The sequence below is a fragment of the Dryobates pubescens genome, chromosome 5 (genome assembly GCF_014839835.1).
Source record: "Dryobates pubescens isolate bDryPub1 chromosome 5, bDryPub1.pri, whole genome shotgun sequence".
Classification (NCBI taxonomy): Eukaryota; Metazoa; Chordata; class Aves; order Piciformes; family Picidae; genus Dryobates; species Dryobates pubescens.
Window position 1 is genome coordinate 34417727 of NC_071616.1, and position 20173 is coordinate 34437899.

General features: G+C 45.0%; 1 protein-coding gene across 38 annotated transcripts in view; it reads right to left on the reverse strand.

Annotated features, from left to right (window-relative positions):
• Positions 1-20173, reverse strand: part of NRXN3 (neurexin 3) — a 1013077-nt gene that overhangs the window by 356830 nt on the left and 636074 nt on the right. For 2 of the 38 annotated variants that reach the window (XM_054161974.1, XM_054161986.1), the window contains exon 1: positions 10938-12022. The exons of 33 other annotated variants lie outside the window; for them this stretch is intronic. In XM_054161974.1, the coding sequence (XP_054017949.1) occupies positions 10938-11181 (244 nt within the window). In that variant the 5' untranslated portion in view covers positions 11182-12022. Of the gene's footprint in view, positions 1-10937; positions 12023-20173 lie in introns of those variants that run through there. 3 more of the 38 variants (XM_054161985.1, XM_054161973.1, XM_009909340.2) reach the window with 2 other exon arrangements.

Genomic DNA, 20173 nt, shown 5'->3' on the forward strand with positions numbered 1-20173 from the left:
CCAGGACTTCTGTAAACACAGTCAAGTTCAGTTACATGAAGGCCAGGGCTCAATCAGCCACTCTAGTAAGTGCCCTTGAATCCAGGAACACAGAAAGGTAATAAGAAAGAGTTGCTTTGGATGGTTGCTCAGTCTGTGAAAGAGGATAAAAGAAGAAATGGGATAAAAAAAGCTCCTGCAGATATGACTGCTTTGTCTTTACTCAGTATTCAGAGGGAAATAGTCTCCACACATAGCCCCTAGCCCTGTCTTGAATCTGAACTCAGATCCCCTATGGACACAAATTACACATAATCATAAACCTCAGCAGAAACATAAAAAACAGATACTGCTTCTGAAGAAAAGCAACTTTCCTGAGGAGAAATACTACACATACCCATATGTACACACCCAGGGGTGCCCTGACAAAAATGCCCACTGCATTTGAACAAATTGCTCCTCTTTGTTTCCTAGCCTTTACCTGGGCCTGTCCCAGTGACCTTTTAGTAACATAAATAAAGCATTGCATAGCGCTTCCCATGATGAGCAGCTACAGAATCCACCCTTTCTCCCTCCATCTACAGAAAATAGGTTCTTTTTAAAGTGTATCAACTCTTGAGAGCAGGAGGTAATAAGCTAAATGTATTAATGTCTTGCTCTAGATATCTGCAATAAGACTTCCAAGCACATAGGCAGTGGTTAAAAAAACATAGGGGAAAAAAAAAGCTAAATGGATGTTTCAAACATCACAGTTAACGGGATTTGTAAAACATATGGAATACTTTGAAATCTAGGTCCAAAGTCTAAATATTGTGTGTGGCTGAAATACCGCAGTAAATGGAACATCAGCAGTGTGCACCTCTGATGGGCAAGTTGCAGCCCCTACAGGAGGGCACCTTGAACCTCCTCAGCTCAGATCAAGAGGAGCCAACAGGGCAGCCCTGCTGCTGAACTCTGATACTGTTCCTTTCTTTCCTGTTTCTTTGGTGTTTTTTTTCCCCTCCAGCTTCAAATTGCTCATGTCTTTTGTTGAGAACTACTTGGATCTTTAATGGTTCTTCTGATAAGCCTTGCCTCCTTCACTTCTGATCAAAGAGAAAGAAAAAATAGGAATTTGTACCCTTGACTGATTTATGCTCATCTTAATTTCTATCATCCTCCTCTTTTGCACCTCTTCTTCCCCTCCCTCACTAAAATTACTGTGATAATTTTGTTCACAGTTTTGGATAAAATGAATTGTTTGAATGGTTGCAGACCAGATTTAACTTGTGTCAGAAGCAGAAGACAGTGAAGAGGACAGTGAAAGTAGAAGTTGGGGTGGTGTGGTCAGCTCTTTGGGTGCTAAAGATGCCCCCAGATTTCTGGAATCAGGGAAGATGCAGAAATGCACATCTAGAATAGAACAGAACAGAACAGAACAGAACAGAACCAGGTGCTCCTTGGAACAGTAAATGAAATCCCCACCAGCAGCAGAGAACCACTCACTCTCAGAAAGAAATACCTGAGACAAAATACTGCATTTAACCACACAGCCCAAGCATTTCCCATTTTTCTGACACTGTATTCTTGGGATAAGGATGGATATTTCTTTGCAGAACTGGTTGCATAAAAGGACACCAATCCTGTGCAGGGCATTAGAGGGATGAATACCCAGGACTTCATCCAAAGATACTATCAGGAGTCATAGTGCTGTGATGGTCCCTAAACTCAAAGGACCAAATACTCTGACTGAAATTCGAAAATATCTTGTTGGAAAAGAATGATAACAGTGTAGTGCTTTTCCTTTCAGAGGGGTTACATCAGGTTCTAAAGAGATTTTAAATACTCATTGCATTTCTGCACTACAGCACAGGGAAACTGAAACATCTGGCAATGCATGATGTGCTCCTGAAATTCAACACCCAGTGGCAGAGATGGTGAAAGAGTTTGAGGGTTCTGGTCCTCAGTTCTGCTCCAAGGAAAGCATGAAAGGCTCAGGTTTACACCACTTTTGTATACCAGCTATCAAGTATTAATTAGTCCAGTAGGGTAGGCTGCTCATTTTGCTAGAGTATATTTTCCTAGTGACTGGGCCAAGAAATGTAGTTTAAGTCTCTGGCGTGTTAAGTAGAAAACAGCCTGTCTGGAATAACAATTACCTGAAACTAAATAAGTTTAGAGCATTCATCTGAGCAGAATTTGCCACACTGATTTCCAGTTATGAGACATATTCTTTTTTTTTCCCTAAGCCAATACAGATGACCTCTGGAGGACAGGCACCCCCATCACAAGCACCACCATCACTCCGTTCCAGTCTACTGCAAGCCTGGCACGCTTGTAGTGCCTACTGTCAGAAAAGCAAGCCACCAGGTAAAGGGATGCCTGCAGGGCACAGACATTTTTTTCTCCAGATTGTCCAGAGGGAAAAAAGCCAAAAGTCTGAAAAGAAGATAGTAAGTAGTCTCTGTTCTGCTTTTCTTCTTCAAGCCTATATAAGGTGCTGAATACATTTCCCAAGGAAAATTAATTTCTTTGCCTTTTCCTTGCCTCTAATGAACTGCCTCTGAATGCATGAGGGCACAGGAAGGAGAGCAGACTCCGTGGTGAGATAATAAAAAGTGAAAAGGCATTCAAAGCCATCAGGATCTTGCAAACTTGCACTGACGGAAATATGCTGGACCGCAGACAGGGAAGCAAGATCAGGGAAACTTGGAATAGCTTTGGCATTCACTATTTAACAGCAAAGAAAAGACAGTATTAGGGAAAGAGGGGGTCCTCCTGCAATCCTGCAGAGAGGTTATGGAAGGAGATGACTCAATGCAGGCCACCAGCATTCCAAAACATTGCACTAAGTGAAGACTTTTCCGTGAAAACCCAGGACACTGTAATTATAAGTAGCATAATCAGAACGTAAGAAATGTGTCTATGTAACTACAAGCTCCAGTCTTTGAAGTGAAACCGTCTCAGATGATCAACATAAACCAGAGAAGCTACAAAAGATGAAGTACAAGAAACTCACAGGTTTTAATCCAATAAACACAGGGATTCCTCAGAGTTCAAACAGACAGTGAGAATCCTTCCAGAGTAGACAGCCAAGTGCAGACCTAGGCAAAACTCATTTTCTATGTACAGTCCAGATAGTATAATCGAATCATAACAGATCAGCACTCTTTATTTATTTATTTATTCTTTTCTTTGAAAACACTTGCATGTTTTCAACAGTTTCAGGTCCATTTTCATTTTAGCCAAACACAATCACTTGCAGGAGGCAGGTGGATCTCAAACCACCTTGCAATATTTGCTAGTACGTGTGCAGGCTTAAGAATTTTCCTTGCTTTTCCTGCTTGACAAAATGAGCAGCGCTGAAAGTTCTCATTTTTAATAAAACACTGGGAGGCTTGGCTTCTCTAAAGCCATCTTTAAGTAGGTTCTATAGGTGAGATAAGGAGAAACACTCTTTATGACCAGTGTGCTTGATACACAGCTGTCTATGGTATGTTCTCTCCCTTAACAACCCCATAACTGCCTTTCCAACACTATTTGGGAAATTTCTATACTCCACTGTTTTGCCTTCATGCTATGGTTTGAAGCCTTCAGCAGCGTGGAAAGCATTTGTGCTCTGAAATATCTGGTAGCTGAAACAGCAAACCTGCAGAACCAGCTATACAGAAACATTTCCAGACATCATCCCTCTAACATCTCCACTGGATGGGGTCATTAAGCAAGCCAGCTGGAGCAGGAGCAGCAGGCTGCTGTAATTGCAGGATCCAGCAGCAACAGGGAATTATGAAAGCCCTTGCTGGGCAGTACAGCAGATGAGCAAGGAACCAAAGGGTTCACTAAACACATCCAAGACAATCAGTTGATGTCATCCACCATGATGTTACAGAAAAAAACTATTAGAAACAAAAACTAACTTCACCTCTTCTCCCCTTCCAATAATTAGATCTGCTTAATGTAAATATGTGGAATTTGTTCTAAATTTAAAACTGGGTTCCAAGGACAGTGTGGAGACACAATTACTCTGCAGTTATTAGATGAAGCCTGGCCTGGTGACTAAACAGACAAGTCAGCCTGGTGGTATTCTTTTTCTGAGCCCTCTAGAAAATGGTCTTCCAGTGTTGTATTCTCAGAATACGTGAAGGGTCTATTTTTAGTAACATTTTACATCTTTCTGATTCACTCACCCTATCCCTTGAGCTTCTGCTGATACAAGACCCTCTATACGCTGTGAAATATTTTCCACTTTCCTGTCCTCCATCATCGAGAATGCAAAGAGATGAAAGGTGCAAAACTAAGAGATGATAAAGTACACCTTAGCACCAGATCAATTTAGTAATGTCTTTTATCAGCCTGCTATTCATGCTTAGCTACCACTATAGCTCACACCAACTTCATTTTAATTTTAATATACCATCCAGAAAAGCAGCCTAAATACACATCCCCAGACCTAAAGCGTATAATCTGTAAACTACAGAAACAGGCAGATCATTTCCATTAGTTTCTTATGTAGCAAAAACCACAATTTACACCCAGAGCATATAATTATATTCAAATTCTAGAAGACAGTGTCAGAAGTACTTTAAATTCATAGTTTGGGGGAAAGTCACTCAGGGGTATAAGTAGTTAGGTTTTAATGTGCAAAAACAACACACACACACTGAGCACAAGAGAAATAATTTGCGAGGGTGACGCGGGAACCGTGGTGAATCACAGGCCCCTGGCGCCAGCAGCTGCCTGGAATCTGGCACAGCCAGCACCCCAGATGAAACGCTCTCCTGCTCCTTCAGAAACACCAGTGCTGGCATTTGGCACTAGAGCCTGTCCTGGCTTTAAAGCCAGGAGGGAAAACACTAGTGGGATCTATGTCCAGAATTTGAAGGTGTCTTGTGCATCCTTCAAGGACAGATCAAAACAGGCTACTCTTTTAAGTTGCTCCGACATCTAAAACCCAAGAGGGCTATTGGGATTTCATACACTTCTGTGGCTTCCTGCCAGGGAGCTCAAAGTACACAGGTGCATGAGGACTGCTCACCTCATGGAGGAGATAAATGGTTTTCTCTTCATTTCACAGATGAGGAAAACAATTCAGAAAGAAATGCAGTTTCACCAAGGTCATACAACAAATTGGAGCCACTGGTGAACACAGTGTATCATCTTGTGTGCAGAGACTGCACAGAAGATATGAAAACCACCTTTTCCTCTCTAGTGCAAGTGACATTTCATAGTCATCAAAACCCACCAGAACAACAGAAATGCAAAACCAAAAAAAACACCTGCCTGTCATCCTGGGCAAATAGGGAGCCAGTACTGTTAAGGCACAGCACATGAAAATGGAGAAAATAGAAGAAAGGTCATACTGTGTACTTCCCAGACAAAACTTCTGCTCCTTGCACTTAGAAGCTCCAGTGCTTTATTTGGCATTTATCTGCATAGAAAACCATGGAACTTTCTCACCACCAGCTGGAGACTATCCTGTCCTTATCAATATTCCCACCTCAGATGACCTAGGTACTTTTCCCTGCCTCTAGTGAGACCTGTGTAATGAATCTGGAGCTTCCAACAGCACAGTATGTAACAACTTCGAGACTATAATAACATTGCTCAAGCCTGTGTTTTCATGCCATGGCAAACAAGATAAAGAAGGGGGAAAAACAACCAAAAACCCACAAACAACAAAAAAACACACCCAAACCAACCAACCAAAAAAAAATAATCCACCAAAAACCTACCCAAAACAAACCACAAAATCCCCAAAGAAAACTGCCTAGCATTTTTAAGAAAATAAAGCTCTTTCATTTTTAAAGTGTAGAAATAGTATAAAAAGTACCATTCTCATTCTACAGCACTGGCTGTGTAAGTTCTGTCACATAACATTCTTTACAACTTCAATGCCTATACAAAGCATACAGCAGGATCCTTCATCTGTCTTTGAAATGCAGTCACCTCTGCAGTAGAATGTGGCAGTTGCTTGACAAGTCAGGGCTATATTACCCAAAAGCAGAAATGATAAATAGAAGAAGAAACCTCTTTTCAGTCAAATTGTAAAACTGTAACTCCTCCTTATAAGGAGGGAAAAAAGCCCTGATCTAATTCTGGCTCAGGACTAGCATCCTCACTTTTGCAAAATATGCTATGAGACACTGAGCAAGCACAAAGCAGATATCAGAAGAGGGTTTTTTCACACACCTTCAGCAGCACAGGTCAGAGGAATGTTTGAAAGAGCACAAAGACACATGTTAAATAAGAATGACAGAGATAAAACCCCCAACATTCAGTTACTCATGTTCCAGATCTCATAAGATCACCGGGATCTCCCAGGTTCAATTACCAGGTGAATAGACTTGCACTTCAATTCTGCAGATCAAAATTCCAAATTTTGATCTAATGTTTTCATTTGCAAGCTCTACCAAGTTGGGAAGAGTTACTACTATGCACAGAATGTGAAGGTAAAGCAGCTGATCAGAAACCATTTCATATAGAAGTATGCAGAGAGCGGTCAAATAGAAATCTCAGTTTGAGGAAATAACCTTCGTGTACACCAGAATCTGCCTATGCTCAACTACCAAACACTGTGCTTTCTCAGAAGAGCTACAGGGACTCAGTACAGGGAGACAAAGCTCAGCTATGACCACTTAAAAGAGACTACAAGGGACTAGTGACTTTGGGTGCTTAGGTTTCTAGATAGGCATCCTGAGATAATTTAAGCAGAATGCAACTTTCATTAAAAATATTAGTCATTGTTAATGACTCTGAGGAAGGGAATGTAAATGAAAATGTAAATCACTAGCCTTTGAAAAAATAAATAGAAAAAGAACCCAAAAAAATAGACAGACTTCTAGCTTTTCATCTTTGCAGAACTTACCTGCCTGCAATCCTAATTTCAGCTCTGAAAGAAGTTAATTTTACTGGATCACTAACTGCTCTATATAGAATGATTTTCCCCTTTTGTTAAAGCGTACTAACCTTTGCTCTAAAGTAAGCTCCTGATGGAAAAGGAAGATCCTGCTTGTACTGGGGGAAGGGGGAGTGCCAAGAACTGGGAATTAGTTTTCTATTTTACAGGAAAGTCAGGACTGCAGTAGCAGAGACACTTCAGATGAAGAATAGGTCACACTGGAGGAGCAGCAAGGAGTAGGACATATGTATTATAAAAAGAGCACACTGTCATAGGTGTGTGTGTGGCAAATTTTTACATTGCTTTGCAGAATATGTGTCTATTTTATGGAAACACTCTCTTCAGTTGTCCAAGAATTTGTTCCCATTTGCTAATTAAAAAAAAAAAATATAAAAAAAAGGGAAATACTTCATGTGGGCTTATTCCCCACAAAGCGAAAAGCAGAAGAGAAATGTCCCTGTGCCCACCACTCCTCCCATAGCTGCTTCTGAATAGCAGTACTCTGATGGCTGGGGCAATCTGCATGAGGCATCGAATCACCTGAGCACCCCTGCTTTCCATCCATTAAGAAGGGCCAGAGAAAAAACAGCTGGAGGAGAAGAGGAGAAACCAAATTAATTAATTCATCGCTAAGACAAAACACATACAAATCTCTTCATTTTATCTGTCAACGATAGACATGCATTATTCATTAGCTGAGGCATGAGGACATGGAAAGAGGGGCTGTGAAGCCACTGCTGCAAGCTCTGGTAAAGCAGCTGACCCAGCAGGGTGTTAAATAGCTAAGGGGAGCCAGGAGGATTCAGCACATGTAGACTTTCAATAAACGCAGCCCTAACTTCATTCCACTGTTGGATTTTCTTTCCTGCGTCTCACAAACCTCTAGGAAAACAAAGGGTAAGCATGGCTTTTCCTTACTACTGTTTGAGGAGAAAGATTCTGCCAGTCTAGGAAGGTCCTCACACAGAAAAAATATTTCTTTTAACTTGCTAAAGTTCCCTGCCTGGCCAGGCTCATTTCCTTGCTGACAGGGAGGTAAACCTGTTACAAAGACTTTCTCCTTGAGAAGATGTGCTGTGCCAAGTTTCACATTTGCAGGTTGCAGCTCAACTACCGGAAAGCACCAGATCGGTGATTTCATAATTAACTCTCCTAATGCCAGCACAGTAAAGACTGCCAGATCTGGGCCCAGGCCTGTTCAGTCCACTGCAATGTAAAAGAAAAAGGGAAGCTAGAGTTAAATACAAGACTAAGTCCCAGTGGTCAACATTATGGAATTGGGAGGCAACATAGCAAGGTGGCATAGGATTCCTGACTCCTGAAACCAATATGAATGTGGCCACCAAGTAGGGCAGGAATCAGAATGACTTTTTTTATTTCTGTATAGTGAAAAAAAAAAATAAAATTAAAATCCCAGGAAGCACAGGGAGTGCACAGGCTCCCTGGGATCTGACTCTTCAACACTGTCACGGATCCAAATACCAAGGGTCACTATCACACAACATGAAAGAAAACACAAAACTAAACCACGTGTGTGTTTATAAGACCAGCTGTCTTTGTGGTCTCTTTTTCCTCTCCCTCTCCCCTCCCTTACTCATGGCCAAAGGGGTTTCCATGCCAGCTCTGCTACATGGCATGATTAGGAAAGGAAAAAAAATAAATCTCAAGCTGGCTTACGTACCAGCCTGAGCTCCCCAAGCTCTCAATTTCCCTTGATTCCTTACTGCAATGAGGACTCCATTAAAATGCCTGTCTCTCACTGAAGTTGATAACAGCTTTTGCTCAGGGCTCTTAAATGAGGCTTTACTTGGCTTTCAGGGTAGATAGAAAAGTCATCAGGGAGAAAAGAACTATCATTTCTTGACCAGGAAACATATTGTGGACTCTCCCAGACTACTGCCTACATGTTGTGACATCCTTTGCTCCTTTCCTCACAAGCAATCTGTAAGTCAGACTTCGCTGTCCTTTTCCACCATGCACGGGAGCACTCAGCTACAGAAACACATATGTACAGGACCAGAAAAATAAGAATTGGTGTTGTCAGAAATAAGGGAGAATACCACTTGGAAGGAGACGGGAAGAGAGGAGAGAGCCCTGGGACAGTTGGTTGAAATGCCGCATGACATGGCTGCTTTAGGCACTAGGAGGATGCGCTGGCAGGGCTGTGTCAGGGTCACAAGGATATTGAAACTTGGAGTATCATGGATAAGTGCTCAGATGATCAGCAGAGCAGTCTGAAGAGTTCAAATAGCACAGCGATGAATGAACCTCCAACTAAGACTACAGGAACACTGGCAGAGTTGCAGAAGGAGCTCAGTGTTGCAGATCTGAGCCGAGGCACATTGGAGAGGGAATGGACTCCGGAACAAAGCCAGGAGGCAGATGGGTCACAACCGAGCACCAGCTCAGCACTAGCAGGAGGTGCATGGACAATGCTGCTGGAAGGTACGGGAAAAGAGTGGCCAGGAGCACTGCAGGCCAAGTTGCCGGTGCTCTGGTCATGTGGGAAGGGGGAGCCCAAGGTGCTGCAGACCAGCACGGTGCTGCAGAGGTGAGGACTTGGGACCGAAATGGCGCTGAGTGAGACGGGTTGAGCTGAAGGAGTACAGTCGGTTCTGCAGACAAGTGGCAGCAACCTCTCAGCAAAACAACCTCCCACTTTAACGCCAAAGTTCACATCTACCCCAAAAAACAAGAAAAAAAAACCACAAAAACATTCAGGCCCCACAGGGGAAGGGAGCCAGTGCCATGCCAGACATCAAGACCATCTGTTAAGCACCACCCATGTGAAACTCAGTTATGGGTTATTAATCATTAGCAGCAGGAGCCCTGTTATTTGCAGCAATACTCAAGGACCATGTGAGAGAGCCCCTATTGTGCTGAAGTGTGGGATATGAGGGATCACCATTCCCTGCCCAAAGGGTTTCCATCGGGAATAGGTAAAGCAAGTTGAGAAGAAGCAGGGCAGAGCTAGACACAGAGACTTTAGTTGTTTTTCTAGTATGCCACTACCTTTGCCTAAAAGGTGGCAAAGCAGAGCTGCTCCAGAATTCACATCTATACCTGGCCCTGACCTGCAGCCCTGCAGGGAAAGGGTCAGGCTCTGGCCAGCCTGCATCTCCTCATGGTTGATGTGGCTGAAGGTAGAAACCAAGGGATACAAGAGAAAGGAAAAAGTGAGATGAAGATGGGGGGGGGGGGGGGGGAGCCCCATATCAGCTGGGCCTGAGCCAGTTCCTATTAGGGTGGGCAGACTCAGGAGAGATAGACAAGAAGCATACTGGTCCAGCTGCTGAGCCTTGCTCAAAATTTCAGAAGTAGGATGCTGGGGATGTTGCCTCCCTCCCTTGGTGGCCTTCAGACCCACTCTTCCCCTTTTCCATTGCTGCTGGAGTGGAAACTGGAAACTCACTCCCTGTTACTTCCTGCCCCTTGGTTTCCGCGGAAAGGAGCAGGAAGTGTGGATAAGGACACCCCTCTCCTCCTTTGTATGCCCCATGCCACCCCACAATTTCACCAGACAAGGTACGGGACAGCGAGCAGCCAGGTGCGCAGCACAGAAGAGATGCTCTCGGCCAGACCCCGCCGCGGAGCACAGGACAGACTGGGCGGCCGACTGGGATGATGTGCTGCTGCAAGAACCGTGCCAGCCGCGTCCGCTAGAGCCAGGAGCCAGCGAGTGAACGACCCCCTCTCAGAGAGCCCCCAGCCCCGGGGGAATGGGAGCGGGTGCCCCTCCGCCTGCCCCGAGGTGGTCGGCGCTGCTGTGTGACATGGAGTGCCCCGAGCCCGCCCCGGCCCCGACAGCCCTCCCCGCCCCCCCCCCCCCCCGCCGGGGGACCACTCCAGCTTGGGAAGTTGGCTCTGGAAGCGGCCTATCCTCAGCCCTGGACTCCACTCGCTTGGGATGAAAGGAGGGTTAATGAACGAGGAACTAACAGCAGAAATATGAAGGGCTGGGAGACGCTCCTCGCCATCCCCCCACCCTGCCCCCCAGAGTCACAGCCATTGTCCCGGCTCCCCCTCTGCTGCTCCAGCTACTTTGCAAAAAGGTTAGAAAGAAACAAGAGTGGGAACCCACCGTGTCCTCCTCGGAGGGAGACAGGGGAGCGGTAGATAGAGATAGGCACAGAGTGGTGCTTGCTGCCGTGGAAGTGATGCTCATACTGAGCCTGAGATACAGACGAAGAAGAGGAGGCAGAAGAAGCCACGTTAGAGGAACTCCAAACAGAGCTGACGATACATCCCCAAAAGAGGGAGCACATCCACAGGGTCCAGGCGGGGCGACGTTCCGGACAAATGCTGGGGTCTATTCTCAGGTGCATGGTCAAGGCACAGGGCACCTACAGACGGGCAGTCTGAATTCCAGCCAGGGAGAGAGGATAAGGTTCATGATGCCAGGGGACCCATGCTAGCAGAAAGGAGAGTCGCTTCCGAGACTCTTGGGTGTGCGTATGTGTTCAAGAGGCAAAGAGACAGTATGTGTCTGTGCGAGCGAGCGAGCGAGAGCTAGGAGAAAAGGGGAGGGCAGGGGGAAGGTTAGTAACCACACACAGAAGAATAAGACACGCCGTTTCCCAGGGCTGGATCTACTGTGCCAAGAACCCCACGGCCGTACCGAACCTCCAAGAAAGCGCAGGAAAGCTGCACATGTCAGCGCAAGGGTCCTGGAGCTTGCACTTGTCAGGTTCCTCCAGGATCACCGGGTCCTTGAGGACTTTTCCCTGCCTGCGATCCCCGTCTCTCACTTTGCTGAGAGGAACTACTGAAAACGAAAACAGAAGAAATAAGCCAGAGACCCCAGGTAAAATTTTGATTTTTTTTTTTTTTATCCCAATTCCAGGGAGTTTCTGTTGCTTCTCCACTAGCAAGTGTTGCAATGCAGAACTGCTAGGCACACGCACACGCGCGCACACACATAGATCGGGATTGTTATCCTCCTTCAGTGGATCCAGGCGACCGAGGGCTCAAGCCGATTAACCCTGTGCAGCCGGGGAGAACAATGCCAGGTCTTCCCAGGCAGGCAGGCGAGCACGGAGGAGAGGCCGGAGGGCCGGGCGGCGCGGGTCCGGCGGCGCGGTGGGGCGGGGCGCGGAGCCGAGCGCGGAGCGAGCGGAGCCGGGGGCGGGATGCTGGCGGCCGGCGCGCCAAGTGCGGGCAACTCGGCGGCGCAGGTGAAGCGCAGCCGGGGCGGCCGGGGAAGCGGCTCCACCAATGGGCCAGCTGTATGCAAATATCTGGCCCCCGCGAGCCAATGAGGGCGGCGCACCTCTCCGCAGAGGGACTGGCTGGCTCCGGGGGGAGGCGGAGCTGGAAGGTGGCATCGCCCCCGCCATTCATGCGCCGCTGCCTCACACACGCACCCGCCTCCACGGGCCCCGCCGGGCAGGGGGTCCCAGGGCCGGCCCTAGGGCGAGGAGGCGGCGGTGCTGCTGTCAGCAGTGGAAAACACCTTGGCCCACCACGACTCTTCGCGAAGGAGTTCCCAGCGGTGTCCCGGCGGAGCGCAGCGCCTCGCACCGCACCGAGGAACCAGTGCCGGCATCCGCCCCCGCCCCACCGCGCTCCCGGGCCGGGGCCAGGCTACGACGGCCGCCAGCTCCGGACTGCCTCTGGAAGAATGCGCCTACCCCATCCATGCGGGGACAGAAAGTGCTCACTTCGCAGGGATAATCCCTTGTCACCCCGTGTTCCCGCTGTGCCGCGCTGGGCGGCCCGCCTCGGAGGCGGAGCCGGGGGACCCGCGGAGGCAAGAGCCGCGTGGAAGGTGTGCGGCTGGGAGCGGGAATAGCGGAGTGCAACGGGGCGCAGTTGGCGCTCGGCTTTCTGCTATGCTAGAGGGACGTGCTCAGTTAGCCCCGACCCCCCGCGTCGCCCTGTCCTAGCACTCGTCCTGCGGCCGCAGCTGCACAGAAGGAGCGGAAAGCACGGCGCTCATGAGAACTCATCCTATTTTTACAGAGGTTTTCATTGCTTTTTAATGCTCCTGAAACAAGAGGCTGAATCCAAACAGGTATACTTGCATTTAATCCTCGGAGAGTGAGGACTGCAGCCAGAGTGTGCAGCCCATAAATTAATAATTAAGTGTATCAGCATTATCTAGTAACTTAATTGCCTATCAATTTGCAGGGTAAAAAATAAAACAGCCACACTGGGTGGTGGGGGTGGTAAGGCACCGATAGAGTGACTTACCCAAGATCACTCAGGGAGTTAATAAGGATCTCTGGAAAAGAAGTCAGGATTCACCTTGCACTGCCTCCCTCTCCTTCATGTCTTCATTCAAAGCGGAATAAATTGTGGCTGTACATTTCCTTGTCTTCCCCTCTAGATCCTTGCTTGTAGGTGTGCACACATACACCTCAGAAACCTACTTTACTCATTTCCTAAGTATTTTCCTGATGCAGAGACAGAATAGTTTTGATTATTGATCTTGATTTGGTACAACACAACAATAACTTGTAATGAGCAGCCCAAGTTATATACCCAGTGCTTCTAGCTAAGCCTGATATGCTTCTAATTTATTTTCGAGTACCTTGTGTTAAAGTTTTAAGTAATCTAAATCAGGGTCTAGAGCAGTCAGAAAAGATTGTGGAAGGTAAAGCTGGAAAGTGAGAATGTTACTTTAAAATTTATCCAACATTTGCCACCTAAGAATTTCAGAGTGCTTTAATAAAGCTATTCAACATCTTTAGGTATTTGCTGTCCTGCAGATAAGGAAATGTGCTCAGACGCATTGAGTGATTGACAGACATGGGAACTTAACAGAACTGACACCAAGATTCTCTGAACCAGGACAGCTGTTAGAACAAACATTTAACTGATTTGGTGGCTACTTAGAGTGTCAATATCAGCCTTCCTCACAAGAAGGTACACAGCTAGAGACAGGTGTGAGTAACCTGCCTGCTGGCTGGCAGATCTGCAGCACCATGCACAAGGCACAGAGCAGTTTTATCTGTGCAAGACAACTGCTCCTGGCCTTGAGTTTTGCAAAGGAAATGGCAGTTGCTTCTGTATATATGGCGTGATACTCAGAAAGATACTTACTTACATGGCACTTGGTACCATGGTCTAGTCATGAGGTCTGTGGTGACAGGTTGGACTCGATGATCCTCGAGGTCTCTTCCAACCTTAGTTATACTGTGATACCTTGAGAGGAGGCCACCCCTTGCTTGTAACCATATTTGAGAGAAGAGGGGGAATATAATCTGGCATGTCACTCTTGACAGGCTGCTGACCCATGTGGATGCTGCTAGCATCCACCTTGAAACCTGTCACCACAGATGTCCTGACTTTCACTAGTCCACAAACAAAGTAGTCTGAAATATTTATAGTGTCGTTAAACTGTAGGATGCTTGATTTAGGGGAAAGGGGGAAGGATGTATATTAACTACACATCACCAAATAGCTTATTTATAAAATACAGGAAATCTATTATGAATGAATTTCAGATACAGCTAGTTATCAGCAATGAAAGAGAGATTTGCCTCCTGTCATTTTACTTTGTCTGGTTATAGCATTACAAACAGGAGAGAACATATCACACATTACACGATCAATCAGCTAGAAAGGGACACCAGATTTAAACAATGAGCACTCAGAGCACTAGTATAAAAGTCATTCATTTGTATGGAAAATGGATGTGGTTTAGGAATCACAATTCTGAAAGTAAGATCAGGGGAACTGCATGGATAAACTCCTTGCCTCTTTCCTGCAACAGTTTGCCCTGTTGCTGAAAGAGAAAAAAGCAGAAGAGGGCCTTTGTTGGCTAAAATACAGTAGCATCCTTGGGTTCTTAATTTTCCTTTTAACAGTCTGACAGACCACATTCTCTTCTCCATGCTCAAGACCCTGTTCATGCTGGTCACCTCTCTTGGGCCGCTGCAGGAGGCAGAGCCCTCAATGGACAGTAATTTGCCAAGCTCCAAAATAGATCACTGACCTTTTCCTCACTCAGTCTGCCAGCAGCCCTTCCCAACTTACAGAGGTAGTAGCTTTTGTGCAGGGGACGTACAAAAAGATGACCAGCACTGCAAACTGTATGGCTAGATACAGAAAATGCCTGGTAATTCCTGAAAAGCAGGAACAGAGAGCTGCTCTGTGTTGTCACTGTGCTGGGGAGTAGCCCTCTAAATTCTACCTACCAACTTGCCTTCATTGCATAGTATTGGGTAAACTGCCCTAGGCAAAAGGGAGAAGGGCAAGAAAGCCTTAAAAATAATAATAAAATAAATTTTAAAAAGAAAAAAAATGAAGCTGACTATAAATACATCATAGGCTTCTGGTGACACCGTAAAGTACTGGAACTTCACTCTGCCTTGCTTTATTAGGTGTTGGTGGATGTATTTACTGCCTTGTAATTCACAGGTGACTCATTCATTTAGCAGGACCACTGCAGAAGGAGGGCAGATTTCAATTGCAGTTTCCCCTCTTGGGTGGCAAGGTGAAGTTTATAGTCAGAAATGAAGTTTCAGCAGCATTATTCCCACTAGACTTACTTCAAAAGAGGCACTGTAATTTTCCTGTTAGTTTTGTTCGTCTGGGTAAACACACAGTCTAAATGCTCTTGTGCCTTCAGAACTGGGACAGGTGCCTTAAAGGATAATGGTTCTGTTCATAAGTTACTCCCTACAGATATGAGAAAAATAGTAATATCTTACATAGCTGTTTCTTTTACTAAAGAGCAGGGGACCACTGTATTCTGCAGAAATGAGAAGTAATAAAGCAATTGTTTCTGACTTTTAGAATCCCAAAAAGAGAGCCAGTTGGCTTCAAGCCCAGGAGAAGTTTGTCCTTTATCTTATTTGTGTCAGCAAGTACAACTCTCTCTGTATTTCCTATTAAATCTTAGCTGTTAATTACTTTGCAGCACTCAGAACTGAAAAAGTCAGCTCTACTCTAAAATCACAGATCGCTAAAACTGGATCCAAAGGGGAATCTCCATTAGCTTTCAGCAATACAGGATGGCTGCCAGAGAGACGACAGCTCTGTCTCTACCCAGTAGAGGCTAACAAGGCACAGCATTAGCCAGTGCATTGCTATATAATGATTTTAAGAGAATAAGATCAGCTAGAACTGCCTGTCACCTAAAAGCTTTTCCCAGACTGGACTGTTTCTCTCAAGGTTCAAAACAGTCTCTTTTTTTTTCTTTTCTTTTTTCTCCCAAATGTGCTTTTCCAAGATCAAGAAGGAAGGTAAAAACAGGTTCTGCTTATGATCTTAAAATAAAGTATAAAATAAAATAGAATAAAATAGATCAGAGAGGACTGCTGTAGAGAGCTTAGGACTGGCATATAGGACCTTTGTCTTTAGCAAGCTACTTCAAATACTTCTGAGGACTGCAGCAACTGAAACACAGGTAAGTTCCTCAGTACTACTGACAGAATTAACTGTTCTGAGACTAGTCCCTGGTGCCCCACTGTCCTTGTCATCACTGCCTCCCAAGAGGCAGGTAAGACCCAGCAGTACCAAAGAATTATCAGCGCCTGGTCATCCAGAGGGAAAGGGAAGGCTTGCTGCAGGATAGGGATGAAGGCCACGGACACAGCTGCTGCTATGCGGTACTTTTTGTGTGCACAACCAACTGACTGCAGTCTCTGTAGTTCCCAGTTTTATTCTGCTCTTTCTCAGGGCTTCTGTTGTTTCCTTTAGCATCCAGTAAGTCTAGTTATCTACAAAAGCTGAGGCATATGTCTTGCACGTTACTAGAGACATAAGGCAATTCTCTCTTCAGCTCAGCTCCAGGGGGCCACAGTTTGCTGCAAGTAACTAATACACAAGCTTTGGGCCTAATTTTGTTCTCATTTATGTCAGGGTAAGTAAATTCAACACAGCCAGCAGACTGGCATCAGCGAAGGTAGATCTGATCCTTGATGTTCATTTGTGAGAAGACAAATACAACCTGATTACAACTACTTAGCCTGGGCTAGTAGTAAGTCAAAAGCGACAGTAACTACTGGAAGCTTTGACAGAGAATGAAAGACATAAATTTAGTTCTGTCAAATGTCCAATTTAAGGGCCAGAAATCTAGCAAAGTTCAACTTTTATTTTCTGAAATTTCATACCTAAAGTTCTATGTGTAAGTGGGACACACAAATACAACAACAGATCCAATTTTGGTAAGCCTTAATCAATTACAATTAGGAAAGAGGCAATATAAGAATTTGCTAAGGCAAACAGGCAATACCATGTTGAAATTTGCCCTGTTTACTCGATAATGTAAAAATTTCAATCCCATGTACTCAGCATAAACTCAGTGGTTTAATTTTCTGACATTTCTGTCACAGAATTCACACTTCACTACCTCCACTACCCAGAATAAAAAGGTGGTGACCTGCAGTGTGTGCTGAGAATTGATTTGCATTGTTCATAACAGCCCTCTCCTATAGGTGGATGACTTTCTAACCAGCTCTGCAATTAGCCTGGTTTTATGGCAAGCCAAATTAATCACTGGCATAACTCCTAGCGACTGATACTCTAGATTCAAGTAGCTTGCATGTTGCTATGTTTATGGAAACAGAAATGTATCTGTGCCTTGCTTTCCCTGTGGCTGGAAATCAGTGTTGCAAAGTCTAAGGTGAAGGAGAACAGCCTGTTCCTAGCCTAGGTGTGAGCCTTGCCTGGGATAACATACTGCTGGAATCTCTTGCCTTCAGCAACTCTCGCAGGAGTAAGAGGTTTGATGCACCAGAGGATCACAGAGGACGATGTGTAGCTACTGTCACCTTGGCTGTATCTGTTCTCTAGATCTAGATTTAGATCCCCAAATTCTGCCAGTCCCACACCTTACATACTAGTGCTAAATATTAGCACTGAAGAAATAACATTTATGTCACGGATTCTTAGTGTGGAAGAAAGAGCCAGAAAATTATTTTTGAGGAGCTCTGAGTCCTAAAATTTAAATAGGACTTGAAAGGCTGAAGTAAAAAGAGGCAGAGAATTAATGGAATTAAAATATCTGCTGTGATAAATAAGGAACTATTTCAATTTTTACCCATGAGAACAGAAAAGAGAATTTTACTTTCTGTTTGCACTCAAAGAAACCTTGTCTGACACAGAAAGGAAAAGGCAGAAAAACTGTTGCTTTTGCTCCTTTAGACTGGCTTCTGCACTAATGTAAAGTGAGCTCTCTAATAGACACTGTGCAGAGGCTCCCCTTTGCTTCTCTTCTCTCCTTCACCTATCATCTTGCCTGGCATTTGCCTGTAATCACCTGTTCATCTCACAGCAATAACTGCTAGGTAGCTGGTGTTTGCTGTAGTCTACCGACCGCTGAAAAAGGAGTTAAAGGAAAAGCAAAGAAAGACGTAAGGGAAAACCTTTCAATGACACAAGTGTCTTACTGCCAGCCAGCCAAAATGTGAAACATCTCCTGCGGCCAAGCCTGCCGTGTGGGAGCTGCTGGTAGGTGTAATTTCCTAAGATGTATACCTTGTCAGTGTGCAGAAGACGGAGAGAAAAAGAAGGTCAGAGCAGCCAAAGCTAAAAAACTGGAAGGACAAAAGAAGATTCTGTCAGGAAAAATTCTTCTGTTTTTAACTCTGAAAGAACTCCTGCTGAATATTTAGTGGCAAACCAAGCCTACTGGCTAAGGCATAACAAACAGTTAGACCATTGGATGGACTTCTCCTCACCCAAGCAACCAACCATTTTCACATGTGCACAGGTGTTACACAGTCCAGTCCAGTTGCTCTCAACCACAGGAGATGGCAAATTTTTCCCTTCATGTAACTAGGCTCGTAACAGACCAGGCAACCAGGAACTTCCAAGAGGCTATGTAGCCTGTGTCAAGGTAGGATAAACTTTACCTACAACATTCTTATTGATGTTGTCTAATTTCCAATGATCAAAAATCAATGCCTGGAAGCAATTTATACCAGCACTCAACTGTCATGATTTAACTCCAGACAGCAGCTAAGTACCACACAGCTTCTCATTCACTCTTCCCCGCTCTTGCAATGGGATGTGGAGAATTGGAAAAAGAATATTAAAACTCATGCACTGAGATAAGAACAGCTTAATAACTAAACTAAAATTAAATGGAATAACTGTAATAAAATATTGTAATAACAGTAGCAAATGAGAATATAAGAAAAAGAAAAAGAAATAACAGGCAAGTGATGCACAATGCAATTGCTCACAACCTGCTGACCAATGTCCAAGCAGCAATCCACCCCAGCCAACTGCTCTCAGTTGAGCATGATGTCCTATGGTATGGAATATCCCTTTGTCAGCTGTTCTGGCTGTGCTCCCTCCCAGTTTCTGGTGCATTTGCTCCCTAGCAGAGCATGTGAAACGGAAAAAGCACTAAACTTAGGACAAGCGCTACTTAACAACAGCTAAAACATCAGCTTGTTATCACCGTTATTCTTGCACTAAGTCCAAAACAGCACTGCACCAGCCACTAGGAAGAAAATTAACTCTCTATCAGCCAAAACCAGGAGATCAACTTTATCAACAGAACTAGTTTTTTTCTTCCTTTTCACAAATGTGCTGCAGTCCAAGTGGCTTGTGACAGCTATAAATTATGAATGCATTAATCAGGGTATAATTAATACCAGCTTCCCCTCTGCCCAGATATAAAGGTACTAAAATGCAGTAACTAACAGCAGTATATGATATATTGCAACACACTGATGGTATAGATAAGCATTTCACTAAGTTATGTGAGCAACATGACCACCAAGCAGGTGAACAAGGTGTAGTTAGTTGCTCATAAAAGGCCTTCAAGTAACAAAAAGTTGCAGTGAAGGACAAGATAAGCATAAGGGAAGCAAACAGGCAGGGCATCCTGCTGAATATACAAGAAGCACATCTGGGGAAAAAGGCAAGAGAAACAGAAACATCTCTCTCCTTGTGAAGCACCTCATTCTTCTACCTTTTCCCCAGGGCCTCAAACTCTGCTCCACCCACACAAGCTCCTCCAATGCTCTAGATCTCCTGAGACACCAGCAGTTTCCTTGTCTTGTCAAATCCTCCATCCTGCCTGTGATTCAAAGAGTGTTTGTGCTAGTCACATGGCTGCAAAAAGACTGCTTCCTCAAACTGAATGCTTCCCTTTACCCAGCATCCTCATCTGCAAGCAAAATGCAAGGGAATTAGTGTAGGATGGAGGCACCCAGCAACAATAAAACCCCACTGGAGTTGCAAATGCTAACACCACTGCAAGTACAGACTTCAGGAGTGTATGGGCTGTAAGCACCAGACAATTGCGAAAATCGGGAAGTGGACACAAGAGGAAGAAGCAGCCCACTCTCTGGCTGATGGGCTGTATGCAACAGACAAGGCATCAACTGCTCCCAGCACTGATGTGATAGTTAT